Source organism: Colossoma macropomum, unplaced genomic scaffold, assembly GCF_904425465.1.
Source record: "Colossoma macropomum unplaced genomic scaffold, Colossoma_macropomum, whole genome shotgun sequence".
In the NCBI taxonomy this organism is placed as follows: domain Eukaryota; kingdom Metazoa; phylum Chordata; class Actinopteri; order Characiformes; family Serrasalmidae; genus Colossoma; species Colossoma macropomum.
In genome coordinates, this window is record NW_023494799.1 from 3022435 (window position 1) to 3039352 (window position 16918).

The window sequence follows — 16918 nt, forward strand, 5'->3', positions numbered from 1 at the left end:
GTTGATGATGGGAAAATTGTGGAAAATCTGAAATAATAAGTTTTTTGGAGACTATCTGGCCTCACAACACCCTGCATATTATGTATCCCTCCACCATGAATGGAGTTTAAGGTCAAAATCTTCTCAAAACCTTTGTAAATCAGCGTCTCAGACATCAGGCAGTGAATTCATAACCATTTCATGTAGTAACTTTCTGTGAGGGAGCTTTTAGAGGTGGACGTCTGGTTCCTATCACCACCACTGTGAACAATTCTGACTCAGTAAGTTTCTCTAGAACAGAGCGTTTCACACCAAACCACTCTGAACGACTCTGTTAACATCTTAACCGTTTATTCATGCAGGTTTTTTTGAAAAACTTGAGGGATTCCCTTTTTGGTAACTTACTGCAAACCGACAAAGAGAATGCTCATTTTGCATTAAAACATTTTAATAGGCGAAGTGTCCCCAAACTTTTGACAGACAGTGTACTCCCACTGTGCAGGCCTCAGTCTCAATCTCCATTAAAAACACCTGCAGATCACAAACACACAGCTACTACACAGCTGCAGATCATCTTAGACTCATCACTGCAGAAGACATGAAAACAAGCACAACATGAAAACAAGCACAACATGACACGTCACGATAAGTCATGATAAAAAAAAATAACATGATAATGAAAATAAAGTCAATAAAAACAGCAAAATTAAAAATGCACCAAAGTAAAATTTGCCTCTATAACATTAAGGCACCGTAATGACGATTCTGAAACCCCTGCATGTCGAGTGCTGGAAAACGTTGAGTGAGATGAGCGTCTGTGACCTCCCAGAACTTATATAACACAAATCTACCAAACATGCAATACAACAAACATACACATGCGTTTTCTTACACTTCGGAGTAAAATATGATTATGCTTTGTGGAGGAACTTGTTTACATACGGAACGTGACGAGAACGTTCAGCAGTAAACGTGTGATTTTTTTTTAATTTAGTGGTTTTAAAAAACAAAGATGCATCATTAACCTTCCACTCATGATACATTTGACATTCACATCATATCTGACTTCCTGTCGATCACTGCTGGGTTAGATTAACAACTGGCAAATAATTCAGGATGAAACACAGAAAACAGTATTAATAAAGTCGCCAACTGACAAATGAATGTTACGCTTTATCTTCAGTATAAGATCCTGTTTGAGTATTTTGGGAAATGTATAATACATTAATATAATCCGCTTGTAACTAAACACAGTCCTGAAATTACCCCTGTGTGCTGAATACGAACAGGACAGCTGAGCTGCTGCTTCCTGGAAGGTTCTGCGTTGGTGGAGCTTTGAGCCACTTCTGCTCAGAAACGGTTAAGTTTATCTGGATCGTCTGAAGCCATCTGAGAAAAATCCTGGAAAATGTCCTGATATGTTTCATCTCCTGAGAAGAAAAAGAAAAATAAGGAAAAGAGAGAAGAAGAAGAAGAAGAAGAAGAAGAAGAAAGAAGGAGGGGGACAAAAACAAAGAAGAAAGAAGGTGGAAGAGGAGGAAGAAAAGAAGAAAGTGGAGGAGAAGGAGGATAGAAGGAATATGAGAAGAAGAAAAGGAGGAGAAGAGGGAGGAGAAGAGAAAGTAGCAGGTGGGGAAGGAGCAGTAGGAGAATAAGAATAAAGGGGAGGAGGGGAAAAAAGGAGAGGAAGAAAATGTAAAAGGAGAAGAAGAAGAAGGTGAAAGGAGAGGAGAAGATGGAGAAAACAACACAGTTAACGATCACAGCTGAAACAGTCCACAGAGCAAATGTGTAAAGCTCCTCTAACGGCTGTTTGTCTGCAGGTGTTTTGGGGTCCAGGCTTTCATCCTGAGCGTGTGGAGCAGAACCTCCCAGAGTGAAGAGGTGAAAGGGTGAAAGAAGGTGAGGACACAGCCGTACCTGCGCTAGCGGCCGAGCAGCAGCGAGAGGAGAGAAAAGAGAAGCTCTTTGTAGAGAAGAGAGGAGCACAAAGCCGAGTCCAGAAATAAACAGATTTATTCATGTTAAATCGCTCTCACCTTCATCACTTCAACAGAGTGAAGGACTCTTACATTCTCCATCAGCGCTGCCACAAACTCTCAGACGAGGAAGATCAAAACAGAGTCACAATGAAATCAGCAGAGTTACAGAAGTACAGCAGCCGTTAGTATCAGCACAGAGTGACGGAGCGGAGGTGAAGGAAAACCACAGTCTCTGTAATGAGGAGCCTACAGTACGTACAGTACATAACGCAGCAAATACACTGTCTGCAATCAGAATTAAGGTATTTAATAAAGTAAAACCGATTTGGTTGGAGATAAGTTCATAAATTGACTCTAATATGATGCTACAGCTCTACAACTTCACCCTTTTAACTAATTACTAGAAAGTTGTGAAAGTTGAGAATTTTTTCAGATTTTTCCTTAGTTTTCTTTCCAATTTAGTCGTCTTCAATCCCACCCACTAGTCAGGACTCCCCCAGTCACACGATACCACCAGCGCTAGGAGGGCGAAGGCTAACACAGGCTTCCTCCGAGACCTGTGAAGCACCACCGCATCTTTTCAAACTGCCACTCACGCAACGTCATCGGACAGCCGAACGCGCTCGGAGGAAAGTGCCAAACGCCAGATCTGTTACGTCAGCTAACAGACGCCTGCACTGACTAGCATCACGCTGAGTGATGGGGGAGAGGCGGGACCATCCTACCCACCCAGCTGCAGAAGATAAAAGCTGAAAAACATCAAGAATGAAGCTCTAATAAAATTTATATGCAGAATTTAAACCTGGAGATCAAATCTCAAAGCAGATATTAATGTAAACAGATAATTACAGTATATTATTTATTATGTAATAACTTCTTGTTGACAGAATTCTAGAAATTTTAAACAAAACATATAAAAATACTTCTCGGCGAATAGTCTGTAATATTTAAATCCGCTCTGTGCAATTATTATTATATATAAAAAAACAAAAACTGTTAATACGGCAAGTGATCGCAAACTTTTGAACTTTTTAGTGTTTAATTTTGCTCCAAAAGCATAAAATACAGACAGCGCCAAAAGCAGAGCTGGGCGATACTGATAAAAATCAATATTGTGATATTTTCCAAATGTGTTATGAGGCGTTATTTAAGTTTGCATTAATAAAGTTAATGAGTCCATTCTCACGCTGCTGCTGCTCCACTTACAAACCTGATAGGGCAGGGGTGCTCAACTCCGGTCCTGGAGGGTCGGTGTCCAGCACAGTTTGGTGATTTACCTGTTCCAACACACCTGATTACACTTCTCTGTTAATTGCCAGGTTAAGTGGGTGTCTTTCAGGGGGGAAACCTCCAAACTGTGCTGGACGCCGGCCCTCCAGGACCAGAGTTGTGCATCTCTGTGATAGAGCTAGTTTTTTTGTCAACCTTCAATCAAAATTGACTTTTTTTATTAATTCATGTTTCTAGCCATATAAAGCCAGATTCATCTAAATTGTTGTTTTTCAAAAATGTCTTCAGAGAAAAAATATCATATATAATACATTTTTTTGTTTTATTTTTCTTCCTGAGGTCAACTTATTACATTTGTGTGGATTTAAGGACCAAAAACAACGATAAGTGTAACTTCAGTGTGAGTGGGCGGGGCTAAACGGCTGCAGGCTGAATAGGACGATACATGTATGTGCGTTGGTTTTTGTGACATCACAAAAACAAATCAAATTGGGCTGTTTTTGCAGCTTAGTTTCTACATATGGACTGTATGGACTGGGGAGTGAAACTGAAACTTTAACAAGGTTTATTTAGTTTTCATGGGATTTTAATTGCTCTTTCTAAACGTCAAGTCCTGAGGTCCGTCTTACGAAGCTTGTATCACGACAGTGGATCACTTTTTACTGGGCTACATCGCCATGGCAACCTATGCTGCTCACCTAACCTGCTCCAGGGCCGGTTAAGTTCAGGATTATGGATAGTAGCCAGCTCTTGGACCAATCAGAGCTGAGTTTCTGACCAATCAGGGACAGCCTTCAACAGCTCTATGTTGTTGTTGATTTTCTTAGCTTAAATACAGAGAACACACTTCTGCACATTTTAATGCAAAGTTACTGTTTATGTGCTGCTTTTAACATATTTTGGGAAATGTGGCCTGTGCGAAAGTTATGGCACATTTTATATTTTACATTTTTTTTCCAATATGTTAAAGCAAATAAACAGTAACTGTGCACTAGAAATACCATAGTTAAGTGTGTTCCCTGAGGATGTGTTACCTTTTACATTTAGAAAATCAACAAAACGTGCACACAGCTGTAGATATTAAGAATATAAAGCTATATAAGAATATAAAATTACTTCAATAAGCTGCTAAATGTTTTATGCAACTGGCTGTTCCGTAAAGCCGGGCATACACTGTGCGATTTTAGAAATTTTGTTATTTGGTGACTCACACTGTACGTTTGAATGCCCCTTGTGTTCGGCCAAAGCCTGTGATTTATATGCTCACACTGTACGAAAGCACTTGGTCCGACTGACCTGACATGACACGGTCGTGAAACGCAGCCCCTACAGACCCACTGTGTACAATAAACCTGTTTCATTCAAAACAACATGCTGCGCCTCCGATGTCCTGATCAAGAAACTGGCTGAATCCCAAATGGCTCCCTGCTCCCTACACAGTCCACCACATATTAAAATAGTTGCTCCTGCACCCAGAAATTGCATCACATGTCTAATAAATAGCCTTCTGAGATTCGGCCATGTGTGCACAGTTCCATACTGGACAAGCAGAGGATTGTTTTGGTGTAGAAGCCAGAACTTGTGCACTACATAGGAAGTAGGGGGCAGTTTGAGATTCAGCCATTGACGAACACTGCATTTATTTATACCTCGCAATTCAAAGTAGTCATATATGGATACTGGTGCCGCAAATGTGGGCTTTTTGGCCTTCGTATAGGAGCGGTGGTTGTGATTGGGTGTGGTTTTGGGTGCAACTTTGAGAAATCGGTTTGTGAGGCTGCTCAATCGGAGCTCATTTGGGCAGCGAATCAGGCATCGTTTCCCCTTCACACTGCGCGGTAAACAACGGCCGACGAAGCTGAAATTTGGCCCGATCATGAAATTCAGACGGCTCCGACCAAATCGGGCTTAAAACTGGGCTAAAATCGCACAGTGTATGCCTGGCTTAAGAGAACTGATCACAGCCTGACTGAGCATCATGTCATGAATATACTGTTAAAAATATCAGTAAACACTGAAAAGCATGATGGTATACTGGTATAGACAGTATCGCCCAGCCCTAAACAAAAGCCTAATATGTACTATTCTGATTGCTATAGTGACAGATGAGCAGAGTAAAATATTTGACCTCTCTACTTTGCTCCAAGCTGAGACTGTGGTTTTATGACATTCAGGAAAGGCGACATCACATTTAGGCCAGTGTGTCAGAATCCAGGCGAACAGCGTTAAAGAAAACAGCAGTGAAGTTGTCAGGAAAAGCACAGCAACCCCTTAAACATAAGAGGTTCAGAAAAAAAGAAACAGAAAGAGGCAAAAGAACAGCTGCTCCAAATATTCCCAGTGTTTAACATCACAGAACTTCGCTCTAGTTCGCCCTCTTGTGGTTAAAACCAGCACTACAACTTAATCATCTGGTTCCTTCAGTCAGAAACACTACAATCTGTTTGGCACTTGCTTTCTTGTGCAAAGTGAACTGACAAGACATTTGTTTATATCGGTATGATGCGTATACATTTAACTGTCATTTAAATAGTCTCTGATACATAAATATACTCATATATATACACATTTTTCACAAAATGCAAAGTATACCTTTATATATATTTCATCACTTAAAAAATAAATTTAAAAAAATAAGTAACTTTCAAATAACAATATCTGAGGTGTGCAAGACACCATTTGTAATGGTCAAATTAGTAAAATCTTGTAAAAAAAATGAATTTTAAAATGTTTACATGGGTTAAAAATTCAGTCAAATGGCAATTAAAGGTAGTACAAATAATAAAATGCATATTTTTTATGGTGCTAAAACCATAGAAATAGAGAACTACAGCTACGAGGAAATAAGAACTTCTTAAGATGTTTCAAATATATAAAATAACTACATTTCAAATGTAGATGTGCCTCCATCCAAGTACACGACTTTAAATTACAATGCATATAAGGAATGTATACCGGCACCGATGATTATATTGATACTACTGACCTACTGATGTGACTCAGCTACGATAAACAGCTTCTGCATCAAAAACCAAGTAAGAAACACAGTCCTACACTGTAACTAAAGTGCTACTCTGTCCTCCTGCATTGGGCTATTCTCGCCCATGTGTTCCCATCAGACTGAATTATTACTGTCAGTGAATGATAATCAATAAACTTACAGAGAAGAAATTAAAAAGACATGTATTTGATCATGCAACAGCATCCATTTATCCGGTTACTGGACAATCCTAAAGCAATACTACAGTAACTTTCTGTTTTAGAGTTATTTTTATGTTTATGTGAGGTTTTTTATGCCCTCCTGTCCTTCAGGCAGCCAGCGATGTAGCTAAAAGTCAGACTGAATAGAAAATATAACTACAAGCGGTGTAACTATGCATATCACTGCTGTCGGAAAAAAAACCTCATATCTCCATTTTTGTTGTTTTTCAGTTTTTGACATTATTTAAAAATGCCTGTTGCTGTTTACATTGTGTGTACATTTCATTATGAATGGACCAAAAGAAACGGCCCAAAATGACTTGGAAGAAATTCTGGTTCCATTGACTTACATTAAAAGTAAAGTATGTTTTTTCCTTCTCCTGTAAAGTTACCATTTTGGAGATACGAGGTTTTCTTCCGACAACAGCGATTTACTTTCAGGTTCGATGCAATTTTCAGCCCTGAGATCGAGACTCAAGTTTATTTTGACACGTAAAGAATGATTCTTTTTATTAGTTTGTCTTGCAAACTCTATTTTTAAGCAAAAAAAAAAAAATCATGAACAGACTGTAACTCGATGGAACCAGTTCACATTAGAAGAGCCTCGATACTGGACATTTAAATCTGGCTTGAAAACGTTCCTGTTTGAGCTGCTTCAGCTCAGTTTAAACACTGTTAGCGTTTATAGACCCTTTTCCACCGTAACGGGACTTTTTATCCTAATTTACCTTTTAATTTTTAATTACCCCAATTAATTTCTCATTTGATTTTTAATTTGATGATTTTCTCTTTTAAATCTATTGTTTTTATCATGTAAACGACTGTATTTTCTCATTTGTAAAGCACTTTGAATGACAGCAACGTATGAAAGGTGCTCTATAAACTTGCCTTGCCTATAATCCACTATCAGTCGTGCTTTATCATTATTCTGATTAATAATATCATTATTTTGAGTTTTAAGTGATGACCGATCTGAATGAGCTCACTCACGATGCATCCAACATTAAAGCCCCATGCTTCTTTTATACAGTGATAGGAAACACAGTAGCTCACAGAGAGCTGGATCTACACACTGAACTTTAGGAAATGATGCTACTGCTGCCGCGGGGATGTGCACGTGATCTGGGGGGAGGATCTGTCTTTCTTTCTTTCGGGCTGGAACCGGGCTCGTCAGGTTCATGAGGTTTACTAATAGAGGCGCTAATTACCGACAATCTAGAGACACTTTGAGTCAGTGGTGGCGGCCAATTTAGCAGGTTATCAACTAAGAACTTCCCCGCAAATGAACATGGACCTGGGAACGCCTTTAGAATTAACATAGGATCAGCAAATATAAAATCCTGTTTAGCTCATGTTTCCACCAAATAGGAGGTAAAAGGGTCCTTATCCTTCTGTTTCAGGCTCAAACTGTGACTCATTAGTTAGAAATAATGACTTTCTCAAAAATTTCTCAATATTTTCTCAAACTAAGTCCAAAAAATTCTTACTTGCCGAGAAAGTTTGTAATTACTTCAGCATGATAAGCAAACATTTTGCTTGTTGCATATTAAATATGTAATTATTTTGACTCAATACATCAGAAATTCAAGAAAATAAGACCTTAATTTTAGTTCACGTGTTAATTATTCGGCTGGAGGGATGAGCTGAACTTGAGTTCTGTGCTGAGTGTGTTTGGAAACTGATTTTGTAAAATCCCTGTTGTTTCACTGTGGGCATCCTACTTGTTTGGGAACGGTATGATTTTCATCTCGGGGTGAAAACAAGTTGAAATGTGTCTCTTTGATATGTGCAGCATTAAAGACTGACAATCCAGCTTTAGTGATGCTGGAATTATACAGACAAACAGGTTTAAATATATGCTTTTAACAACAGTTTGGAAAATTAAAGCATCAAATCATCATTTAGATAAAACCTGCTGTTAAGACACTCGATGACATTAAAATAAAACATTATATTATATAAAAATATTAGGTTTAATAAAGCAGTTCGTTTTTGTTTCCTTGATAAAATGAATAATAAATAAATTTGTTTGAAAACAATATCAGCACCAAAAATAAGCTGATCTCTTCATAGGGTTAAACAGCGCAGTCAGTATTCACTACCTCGTCTTGGTAAACAATATTTTTATAATAATCTCCCCCCAGTATTCTGCACTGTAAGAAGGAAGCTACTATAAATGCGGATGCAATGAGGCAAAAGAGCAATGATCGCCATTTTAATATTATTATAGGCACTAATGGGCGGCCACTTTCGGCCGAGCAAAGCAGTAATAATAATAATAATAATAATAATAATAATAATAATGATTATTATTGTAATGTAGTAATCAATTATAATATTTTTTTAAGCATGCACCTTTTGGGACAAAATAAAATTTGACTTTTTTCACATGTAAAAATGAAAGTGAATGAATGAATGAATAAATAAATAAACAAATAAATAAATAAATAAATAAATCTTAGTGTACTGTGTAAAGAGTTCCTCCATTCACACTTGTTTACATGTATTTTTAAAGATAATCCTGAATCTTACCAAAATAACTCAATTGGAGTGAAAATTTGACCACAATTTGTCTGCAGCCTCCAATTTCACTGTGATGTCAGGTTATTTTGCTAAGATTCAGACTGAACTGATTCATAGTGAAATCTGAAAATCTGATGCACTGAATCATTTGCTAATGACTCCAAATCCATTTCAAACTGAATCAAACCTACCTTGCTGGCTGCATGAAGGAGGACAGAACTACGAATAACCTCACTGAGTGTTTAACAGGCATTGGTGAGTAAGAAAGGACCATAATTCACTGTAATTAAATTGACGCGCTGCTTCATCACCAGCAGGGCACCTCCTTTAACACCTAACGCCAAAACTGACCGTGCAGATTCTCACTGTAAGTCTTTGTGAACGTGTTAAAAGGCTTTGGTGAAGGTGAGCTGCGCAGGCTGAATGCTAGGACTCCCCAAGCTGTATGCTAATAAACTCCTCTATGCACTTCCTGTACTGCATCTCAGTAGGGCTGTTAGAGGAGTATTGACCTGTCGGGTTATACGGCCCCTCCAGCTCCCGCATCTCTTCGTTCATCTTCGCCAGTCGCAGCCTGTAAACAGAGAAGAGATAAAGGAGGTTTATTTACACGTACATTCACATAAACTCTGCAGAAACGCCCGAGAGCGAACGAATGAATCGTTACCTTGTTTTTTGTAGCTGCTATTCACAAAAACATGCTATAACCTGAGATTAATTATAGTAGCTTATTAAAACAAGTGGAGAAATTATATGGAAAGTGCAGATTCTGAACTTTCAACCCACGTGTTTGTAAGTAGAAGAGGAGATATTTTATTATGATTTGAATTTGATGTAAAATATGCCATGTTGGTTGTTTGACCAGTTGATACAATAAATGAATGTATGTACTGTATGTACAGTGCTGTGAAAAAATATTTGCCCCCTTCCCAAATTCTTCTATTGTTTGCATGTTCATCACACTTGAATGTTTCAGATCATCAAACTCCTTTTAATATTAGACAAAGACAACACAAAGTAAACACAAAACGCTGTTTTTAAATGATGATTTTATGTATTGAAGTGAAAGTTAACCAAATTCAATTGACTATTGGGTTCAGTTTCACTGCTATCCCCAGGCATGATTACTGCCAGACCTGCTGACATCACTTAAATAGAACCTGTCTGGCAATGTAAAGCAGGCTAGACGGTCTCAAACCGCAGCTCATGATGCCACGCGCTAAAGAGATTTGAATACAGATGCCAAACAAAGTCACTGAAATCTACCAGCCTGGAAAGGGTTACAAAGCCATTGCTGAGGCTCTGGGACTCCAGCGAACCACAGTGAGAGCCATTATCCACAAATGGGGAAAACCTGGAACAGTGGTGAACCTTCCCAGGAGTGGCCGGCCTACCAAAATTTCACCAAGAGCGCATCAAGGACTCATTCAGTAGGTCACAGAAGAACCCAGACAAACATCTCAAAAGAAACAAAATAGAGGTTTTGGAGCGGCCGAGTCAAAGCCCTGACTTGAATCCCATCTCAAGACCTTAAACGGGCAGTTCATGCTCAAAAACCCTTCAATGTAGCCAAATTAAAACAAAACAAGGAGAGTAGGCTACAATGCCTCCACAATGACGTAAAAGACTCATCGCTAGTTTGATTGCAGGTGTCACTGCCGAGGGTGGCACAACCAGTTACTAGGTTTAGGGGGCAATTACTTTTTCACACAGGTGATACAGGTTTTGAATAAATCTGTATCTTCAATTAATGGAATGATCATTTAAAAGCTGCATTTCGTGTTTACTTGCATTGACTTTGTGTTGATAATAAAATTTGTTGGATGATCTTAAACATTTAAGTGTGAGTGGTAAGGTGAGGGGCAAATACTTTTTCACAGCATTGTAACTAAGCAATGTTTGCAAAGCAACTCTACACTTCTAAGGGTTATAAGGAAGCAGGGCTGTTGCGCTAACAGTCACAAATATCAGACTGGTCTATCTGATTAAACCACAGACCCCTGCTTTAGAGTGAACTAAAGCAGATTACTGATATAAAGTGTGGAATCTTGATTTCGTGTAATACCAAAAATATTTAGACGTGACAAAACTGCAGTGAAACTCACAGCGTTACGATGTCCGCGTTAGCCGCCTCTACGGCGATCGACAGCGGCGTTTTGTCCTCGATGTCCGACACGTTCTGATTGGCTCCGCGCTTCAGGAATAAACACACTTGCCTGCAGCAGAAGAGCAGAGAGAAGAATTATTTTCCATACAAGGTCAGACAACCTTCTGCACAACCAGACATCAACTACAGTTCATCATTCAGGGTTTCTGAACAGGACTGAGCACAATGAGACTCGCTAGCATTAACAAATTCCACTCTGTTTTCTTTTAGTGTCTTTTATTTATCGTTTCTTAATTGGTTTGTTTGAATCTTCCTGTAAAGCACTGTTAAAATGTACTATATATATATATTTATTATACAGAGTGACTCAAAAAGATTCATCAAAATGATTTATTTCACTTGTAAATCATTACAGATCAATGCAGTAAACTGGAAATGGTTTAATGAGCGTAAAGTTTATGATGTAATTATAAAAGGTCTCAGTCTGAACCTCCTCCAGCTGTGCGGACAACATCAACGCCATAGTCAAACTCATCCCATACTGGATTGAGCGTGTCGGGTGTTGCTGCACTCACAGCTCTTTCAGTGCGATTTCGGAGATCATCCAGTGTTGTGGAACCAACGCCGAACGCTCTGAGCTGCTGGAGCTTCACTGCCCACGAAAATCACACTGCACAGTTATGACGGATTCACTCTTATTGAAGTGGAGAACGCAGAACGCTTTCTGCTCAGGGGTCTCATCTCCTCTCAGACTGAAGGGAGCATCTTCCACTGACAGTCAGAAACTCTATGATCCCCTCTTTCAATTGGATTGTGATTGGTTCCTAGGCGCCCCACGGTTGTAAAAATACGGCGCTTTGAAATCAGATTAATCTTTTTGAATCACCCTGTATTATTATTATAATAATAAGAGCCTCATAAATAAGCTACGATTTTATATCAGAGAATTACTCAGTACAGGGTGGGAAACGTTTCTGCAGTTTGCTAATCCAAAGCATTAGCACATCTCTTGTTGCACTCCTAAAAGAAAGAGTCCTTATTTGAATAACTATCCATCCTAACAAACCTCTATGATTTAGTTGGTGGCAGTAACAAAGATCACAAAGTCACGACAGATTCAGATATTCTGAACACTAAACACAGCTAAAAACTTGACCAACAGGAAACTGGCACAGCTAAAAATGAACAACAGCTTCAAATGTTTAGACACAGTATGTCACATCCAGTGTGCGGTACACTCTTAAAGAAGATGGTTCTTCAAAGGTTCTTTAGTAAAGAAAATGGTTCTATAGAACAATGAACACTCAAAGAACCCTTTGCATGTTTTTTTTTTTTTTAACACTGAAGTGTTTACTGAGTTTTTTTACAAGTAGACACAGACGCGCACAATAAAGGAATGTCACAATCAGAACGCCACCAAGAAAAAGAAAAAAATGTGTCTGTGGTCACAAAACTCTTATCAAATGAGTGTATTTAAAGGTGTAGTATCCTTGCATTTCCGTCCATTTATCCATTTATCCCTATGTATTTCTCTGGTGTCATATGCTGTCCATTTTCGCCACTTATTAACAAATACATTTTCTCTCATTCAAACTTTTTCCAGTGTATAAATCTGTCGTACAATTTCCACCCACTGTTCTATAGATGGAGGTTCAATCTTATACCAATTTCGTGTTATTGTTTTTTTTTTTTGACAGCTATCAGAAGTATTTTTGTTTAATATTTGTCATAATCCATAACATGAACATTTATATCTCAGAGGTACATAACTTTGCATTCTTTGGGAACTGAATAACCCAAAATGTCTTTATCCACACCATAAACGTTTTCCCAAAAAGAGTACAGTTCCTTACATTTCCAAAAGATGTGTGTATGATTGGCCTCCTTACTCCAACACATCCTCCAACACGGCTGCTGATGACTAATTTGTTTACTCCGCATTTCAGGAGTTATAAAATAAGAGGTCAAATTCTTCCATTCAAATACTTTCCATATCCTTGAATTAGTGGTGATGTGTTGTGTAAAACACATTTTAGCTCACTCTTCCTCTGTAATATCAATGCCTAACTCTCTCCCCAGTTAGCTTTTACGCTTTGCATGCGTTCTTTACATCATAAAAGAGTTCTTCAGATTGCTGGAGAACGTGTTGTATATGGTTCTATATAGAACCTTTTTTAAAACAGTTCTATATAGCACCAAGTTGTTACAATGTCAAGCTTCTTACAGCAGAATAACCCTTTTTGGTGCTGTATAGAACCATCTATGACACATTCTCCATCGATATAAAGAACACTTTGGCAATGCAAAGAATCCTTTAATCATGCAAACGGTTCTTTGGAGTGCTCATGGTTCTATACAGAACAATTTTCTACACTAAAGAATCCTTGAAGAACCATCTTTACTAGATGTGTAGGCTAAGGTGTGGAGGAAACTGACCCCGTGTGGCCGAGGATGGTGGCGTGGTGTAGTGGTCCTCTGCCTTGGCTGTCCTGCTGGTTTACGTTCGCTGAATTCTGGAGCAAAAACTCACAGGTGACCAGAGAGCCCTGGAACAGAGACAGGCCAGTGAGGGATGAAATACAGAACCGGGGTGCTACATTCAGCACGAAACAGCAGCACACGAGGATGAGGAGACAAACTTATCCAGCAGAAATCAGTACAGACGATAAATAGACAATAAACTATACAATACACAATCTATAACGGACCAGTGTGCCCAGCCCTGATCCTGAAGTCCCCCTGCTTTATATTTTAGTGTTTTCCTGCTCTAAAACACACAATCCAAGCAATACTAATTAATAAACCATCTGGAGTTGAAGTGTGTGTGTTCACCCCTTCTATGATAGTTTGTCACTATTTGGAGAGAGCTTACTGATTGGTTCAAATCAACACAGAATTAAACCAACCAATCATAAATAAGCAGAGGTCAGGTAAAGCTGGTTGTGATGCAGGTAGATCCAGCAGACCCGTAGGTGATTAGGATTTCTTCTGTTGTGAATCTGGTGGTAATTTTTAATTAGATCTTGCTCCGTGCACAAAGTTTGATCATTTGTATGCCAAAATTAGTGAATGGGACACAAATACTGACACCAATTAATACTGCCATGATTACTTGATTGAAAAACCGATTAAAATATATGTTCCTGATTAATCGACCACATTCAGCAGCCTGATTCTCCACAAGGGGGAGCTCAAATCGCTTTTGTGTGCATCGCTAAAGAAGAGGAAACCCACACCAGCAGGATCTCACACATGCACGAATGTTTGTAGCTACCAATTTCATGTATATGAATTAGAATGAAACGTTTGTTGTTATAAATGTGTTTGATTAACTAAATGTCTGAATAGTTGTATACTAATATATTAATCACTGGAAGCTCTAGCATTAAAAAAAACAAGCCCCTCCACTCACCCCGTGCACAGCCATGATTAGTGGTGTCCTCTTCTCCTCTTCCGTGTTGATCCAGTTGACCTCCGCTCCGTGGGCCAAAGCTTCAGCCATGTTGGGCAGGCTGCGGGTGAAAGCTGCCCAGTACAGCTGCAGGCCGGGCGAGTATTCCTTCGGCTCACAGAACACCACCAGCTCCTTACTGCTGCACGGAGGCGACTGCGGCTCTGCTACTTCTGCAGAAAACACGATGAGAGGCTTTATTCACTCTGAGAAATACACAACACTTCTGAAGACACAGTACCAGTGATTTTTCCTCATTTATACTATTTTCCAGTTTGTTTGTTTTTTTTTTTAAGAATGACAAAAGATTTTTGCCAATCTGATTGAATACATTCCGCTTATAGATTAAGACTGAGGTGTTTATTCTCACTCTACTCAACAATCTGATGAAAATCTCCATTTACATGCTCACTACAAGTAATCAGATCCAAAATTATGCACACACGTAGAGAAACACTTAGTGTACGTGTTGCCATGACAGCGATCATCACGTGAGTCCAGTCAGAGTGAGATGAGCAGCAGTGAGCAGCGCTTGTGTTTTTAATTACTTTAAATGATGTCAGACTCAGGAAAACGTCCTTCACATGTCCTTATTAAAGAAGGCCGAGAGGAAGACGTCGTGTTCTGAGACACATAAGCTGGACGTCCGTCCCACCGCCGTCTTTTAAAGATCAGAGCATAAACTTCGTCTCCTCTGCAGACCAGTTTCTGCTCCGCCATGTTGAACGGTATAAACTTTCACTATGACGCGACAAACACGATCAGAACAGACTTAAACTTTCCGATAGGGAATGTAATCAGATACAGGCGATTACACGGATATACTATTCCGATTGCGGTGTTTACATGGACGTATTGTATTCTGATTGAGCTATCAGTCAGATTATTAACGGATTGTCAGGCTGCATGTAAACATGGCTAGTGATTAATTCAGCTGTAATAGGATTAAAGATAAGGGCTATTACAGACTGATGGAAATGTAACTCTCTTCGGTCCAGTAATAAGTGGTATGATCACTGATGACAGAGGATTCAGGTGGCTGACCTGCATCATTTAGACTGTTGGTGGACGGACTAGTGGCCAGTATCTCTCGGCTGCCCTCGGTGCTGTTCGGGATGCCGCTGTCTGCACTCTTTACTGTTGAAAACAAACGAGATCATCTTATTGACAGTCTAACAATAATGACGAACACGAACAATTAATGCTGACCAAGTGGCAAAAGAATGACCATGAATGAGCATTTCACTACAGTTCAACAGGATGTTTTATGACAAATGAAAACTGTAGAAGAAACACCACAGAAATAAGTTACAGGTTAATATCATCACTGTCTTACGAAAATCTCTAACCCCCCCCTCAAAACACCTCTTCCCTTTTTTTCCCCTCTTTTTAATGCCATTTGAAAAAGGAAGCCCATTCCCACAAAGCATAAAAGAAAAAATGCCTATACTCCTTCTCTGATGTAATGCCATTTTGGCTATGTTCACATTACAATCCTCATTGCTCAAATCCGATTTTTCACTCAAATCCGATCTCTCTGACACGATATTTCACACTCGTTTAGGTAAGTGAATCAAATCTGTCATTAATGTGACGAACCGGCGTCCTGAAATGACCCTCATGAGCTCATCCTACTCAGTAACGTCATGTGAATGAATCACGTGAATCATCAGCAACAAACTAACGAGCAGAACGAGCTTCGCTGAGAAGATCATTAACTCTGATCAGCTCTCAGCTTCATTATTAGAGCGAGACGAAGGAGAAAAAGGTGAGATGAGCTGCTTTTCCACCGTTTACAGGCTTTAACTTCTGTTCGGCGCTGCTGCCATGGTAACGCTGAATGATGGCGCAGCGCAGTGGAAAAAAGCACATGAATTCCGATCTGAGTGTCACATTAAGGTCACATGGCCACGAATCGGATACGTATCCAATCTAGGACCACATATGGAAGTCGGATTTGAAAAGATCAGATTTCTGTCCACACAGCCCTGAAAACATCAGATCTGAGTCACATTAGGGCAAAATATCAGATTTGTGTCACTTCAACCTGGCAATGTGAACGTAGCCTCTCTTAAAATACTGATGTAGTATCATGAAAAACAACTTATTTTCTCCAAATATTGACTGACCATCTTGAAATAATGCAGCATTTATTAAGATTTTTATTTATTTAGATTCTGATTTGAAGTTCTGACATACTATGTAATACATGTGATAATACTGTAATAATAAGCTATTCAATTTCAACAAAGTGACAATTATCAACATAAGTCATTACATGAGCAAATCAGTAACTACGTTGAAAATAAAAGTCATTAACGTGAAGTAAGTCACAATTTAGATTAAATAAGTCATCATTTTGAGATATAAAGTCATACTAAGTCATAATTTTGACATAAGGAAATACAGTAAGTGAAAAAATCATGATTATTTCTCCTCTACTTG

The 16918-nt window shown here is 39.0% G+C and overlaps 1 protein-coding gene across 2 annotated transcripts in view; it reads right to left on the minus strand.

Annotated features, from left to right (window-relative positions):
• Nucleotides 1–406: 406 nt before the first annotated feature.
• The window catches only part of LOC118819560 (arf-GAP with coiled-coil, ANK repeat and PH domain-containing protein 2-like), a 96894-nt gene continuing 80382 nt past the window's right edge, over nt 407–16918 (minus strand). Inside the window, exons 18-23 of one of the 2 annotated variants that reach the window (XM_036587416.1) lie at nt 15518–15610; nt 14435–14646; nt 13459–13568; nt 11021–11131; nt 9428–9489; nt 407–1409 (exon numbers count right to left, since the gene is read on the minus strand). In XM_036587416.1, the coding sequence (XP_036443309.1) occupies nt 1330–1409; nt 9428–9489; nt 11021–11131; nt 13459–13568; nt 14435–14646; nt 15518–15610 (668 nt within the window). In that variant the 3' untranslated portion in view covers nt 407–1329. Of the gene's footprint in view, nt 1410–8860; nt 9490–11020; nt 11132–13458; nt 13569–14434; nt 14647–15517; nt 15611–16918 lie in introns of those variants that run through there. The other variant, XM_036587415.1, reaches the window with a different exon arrangement.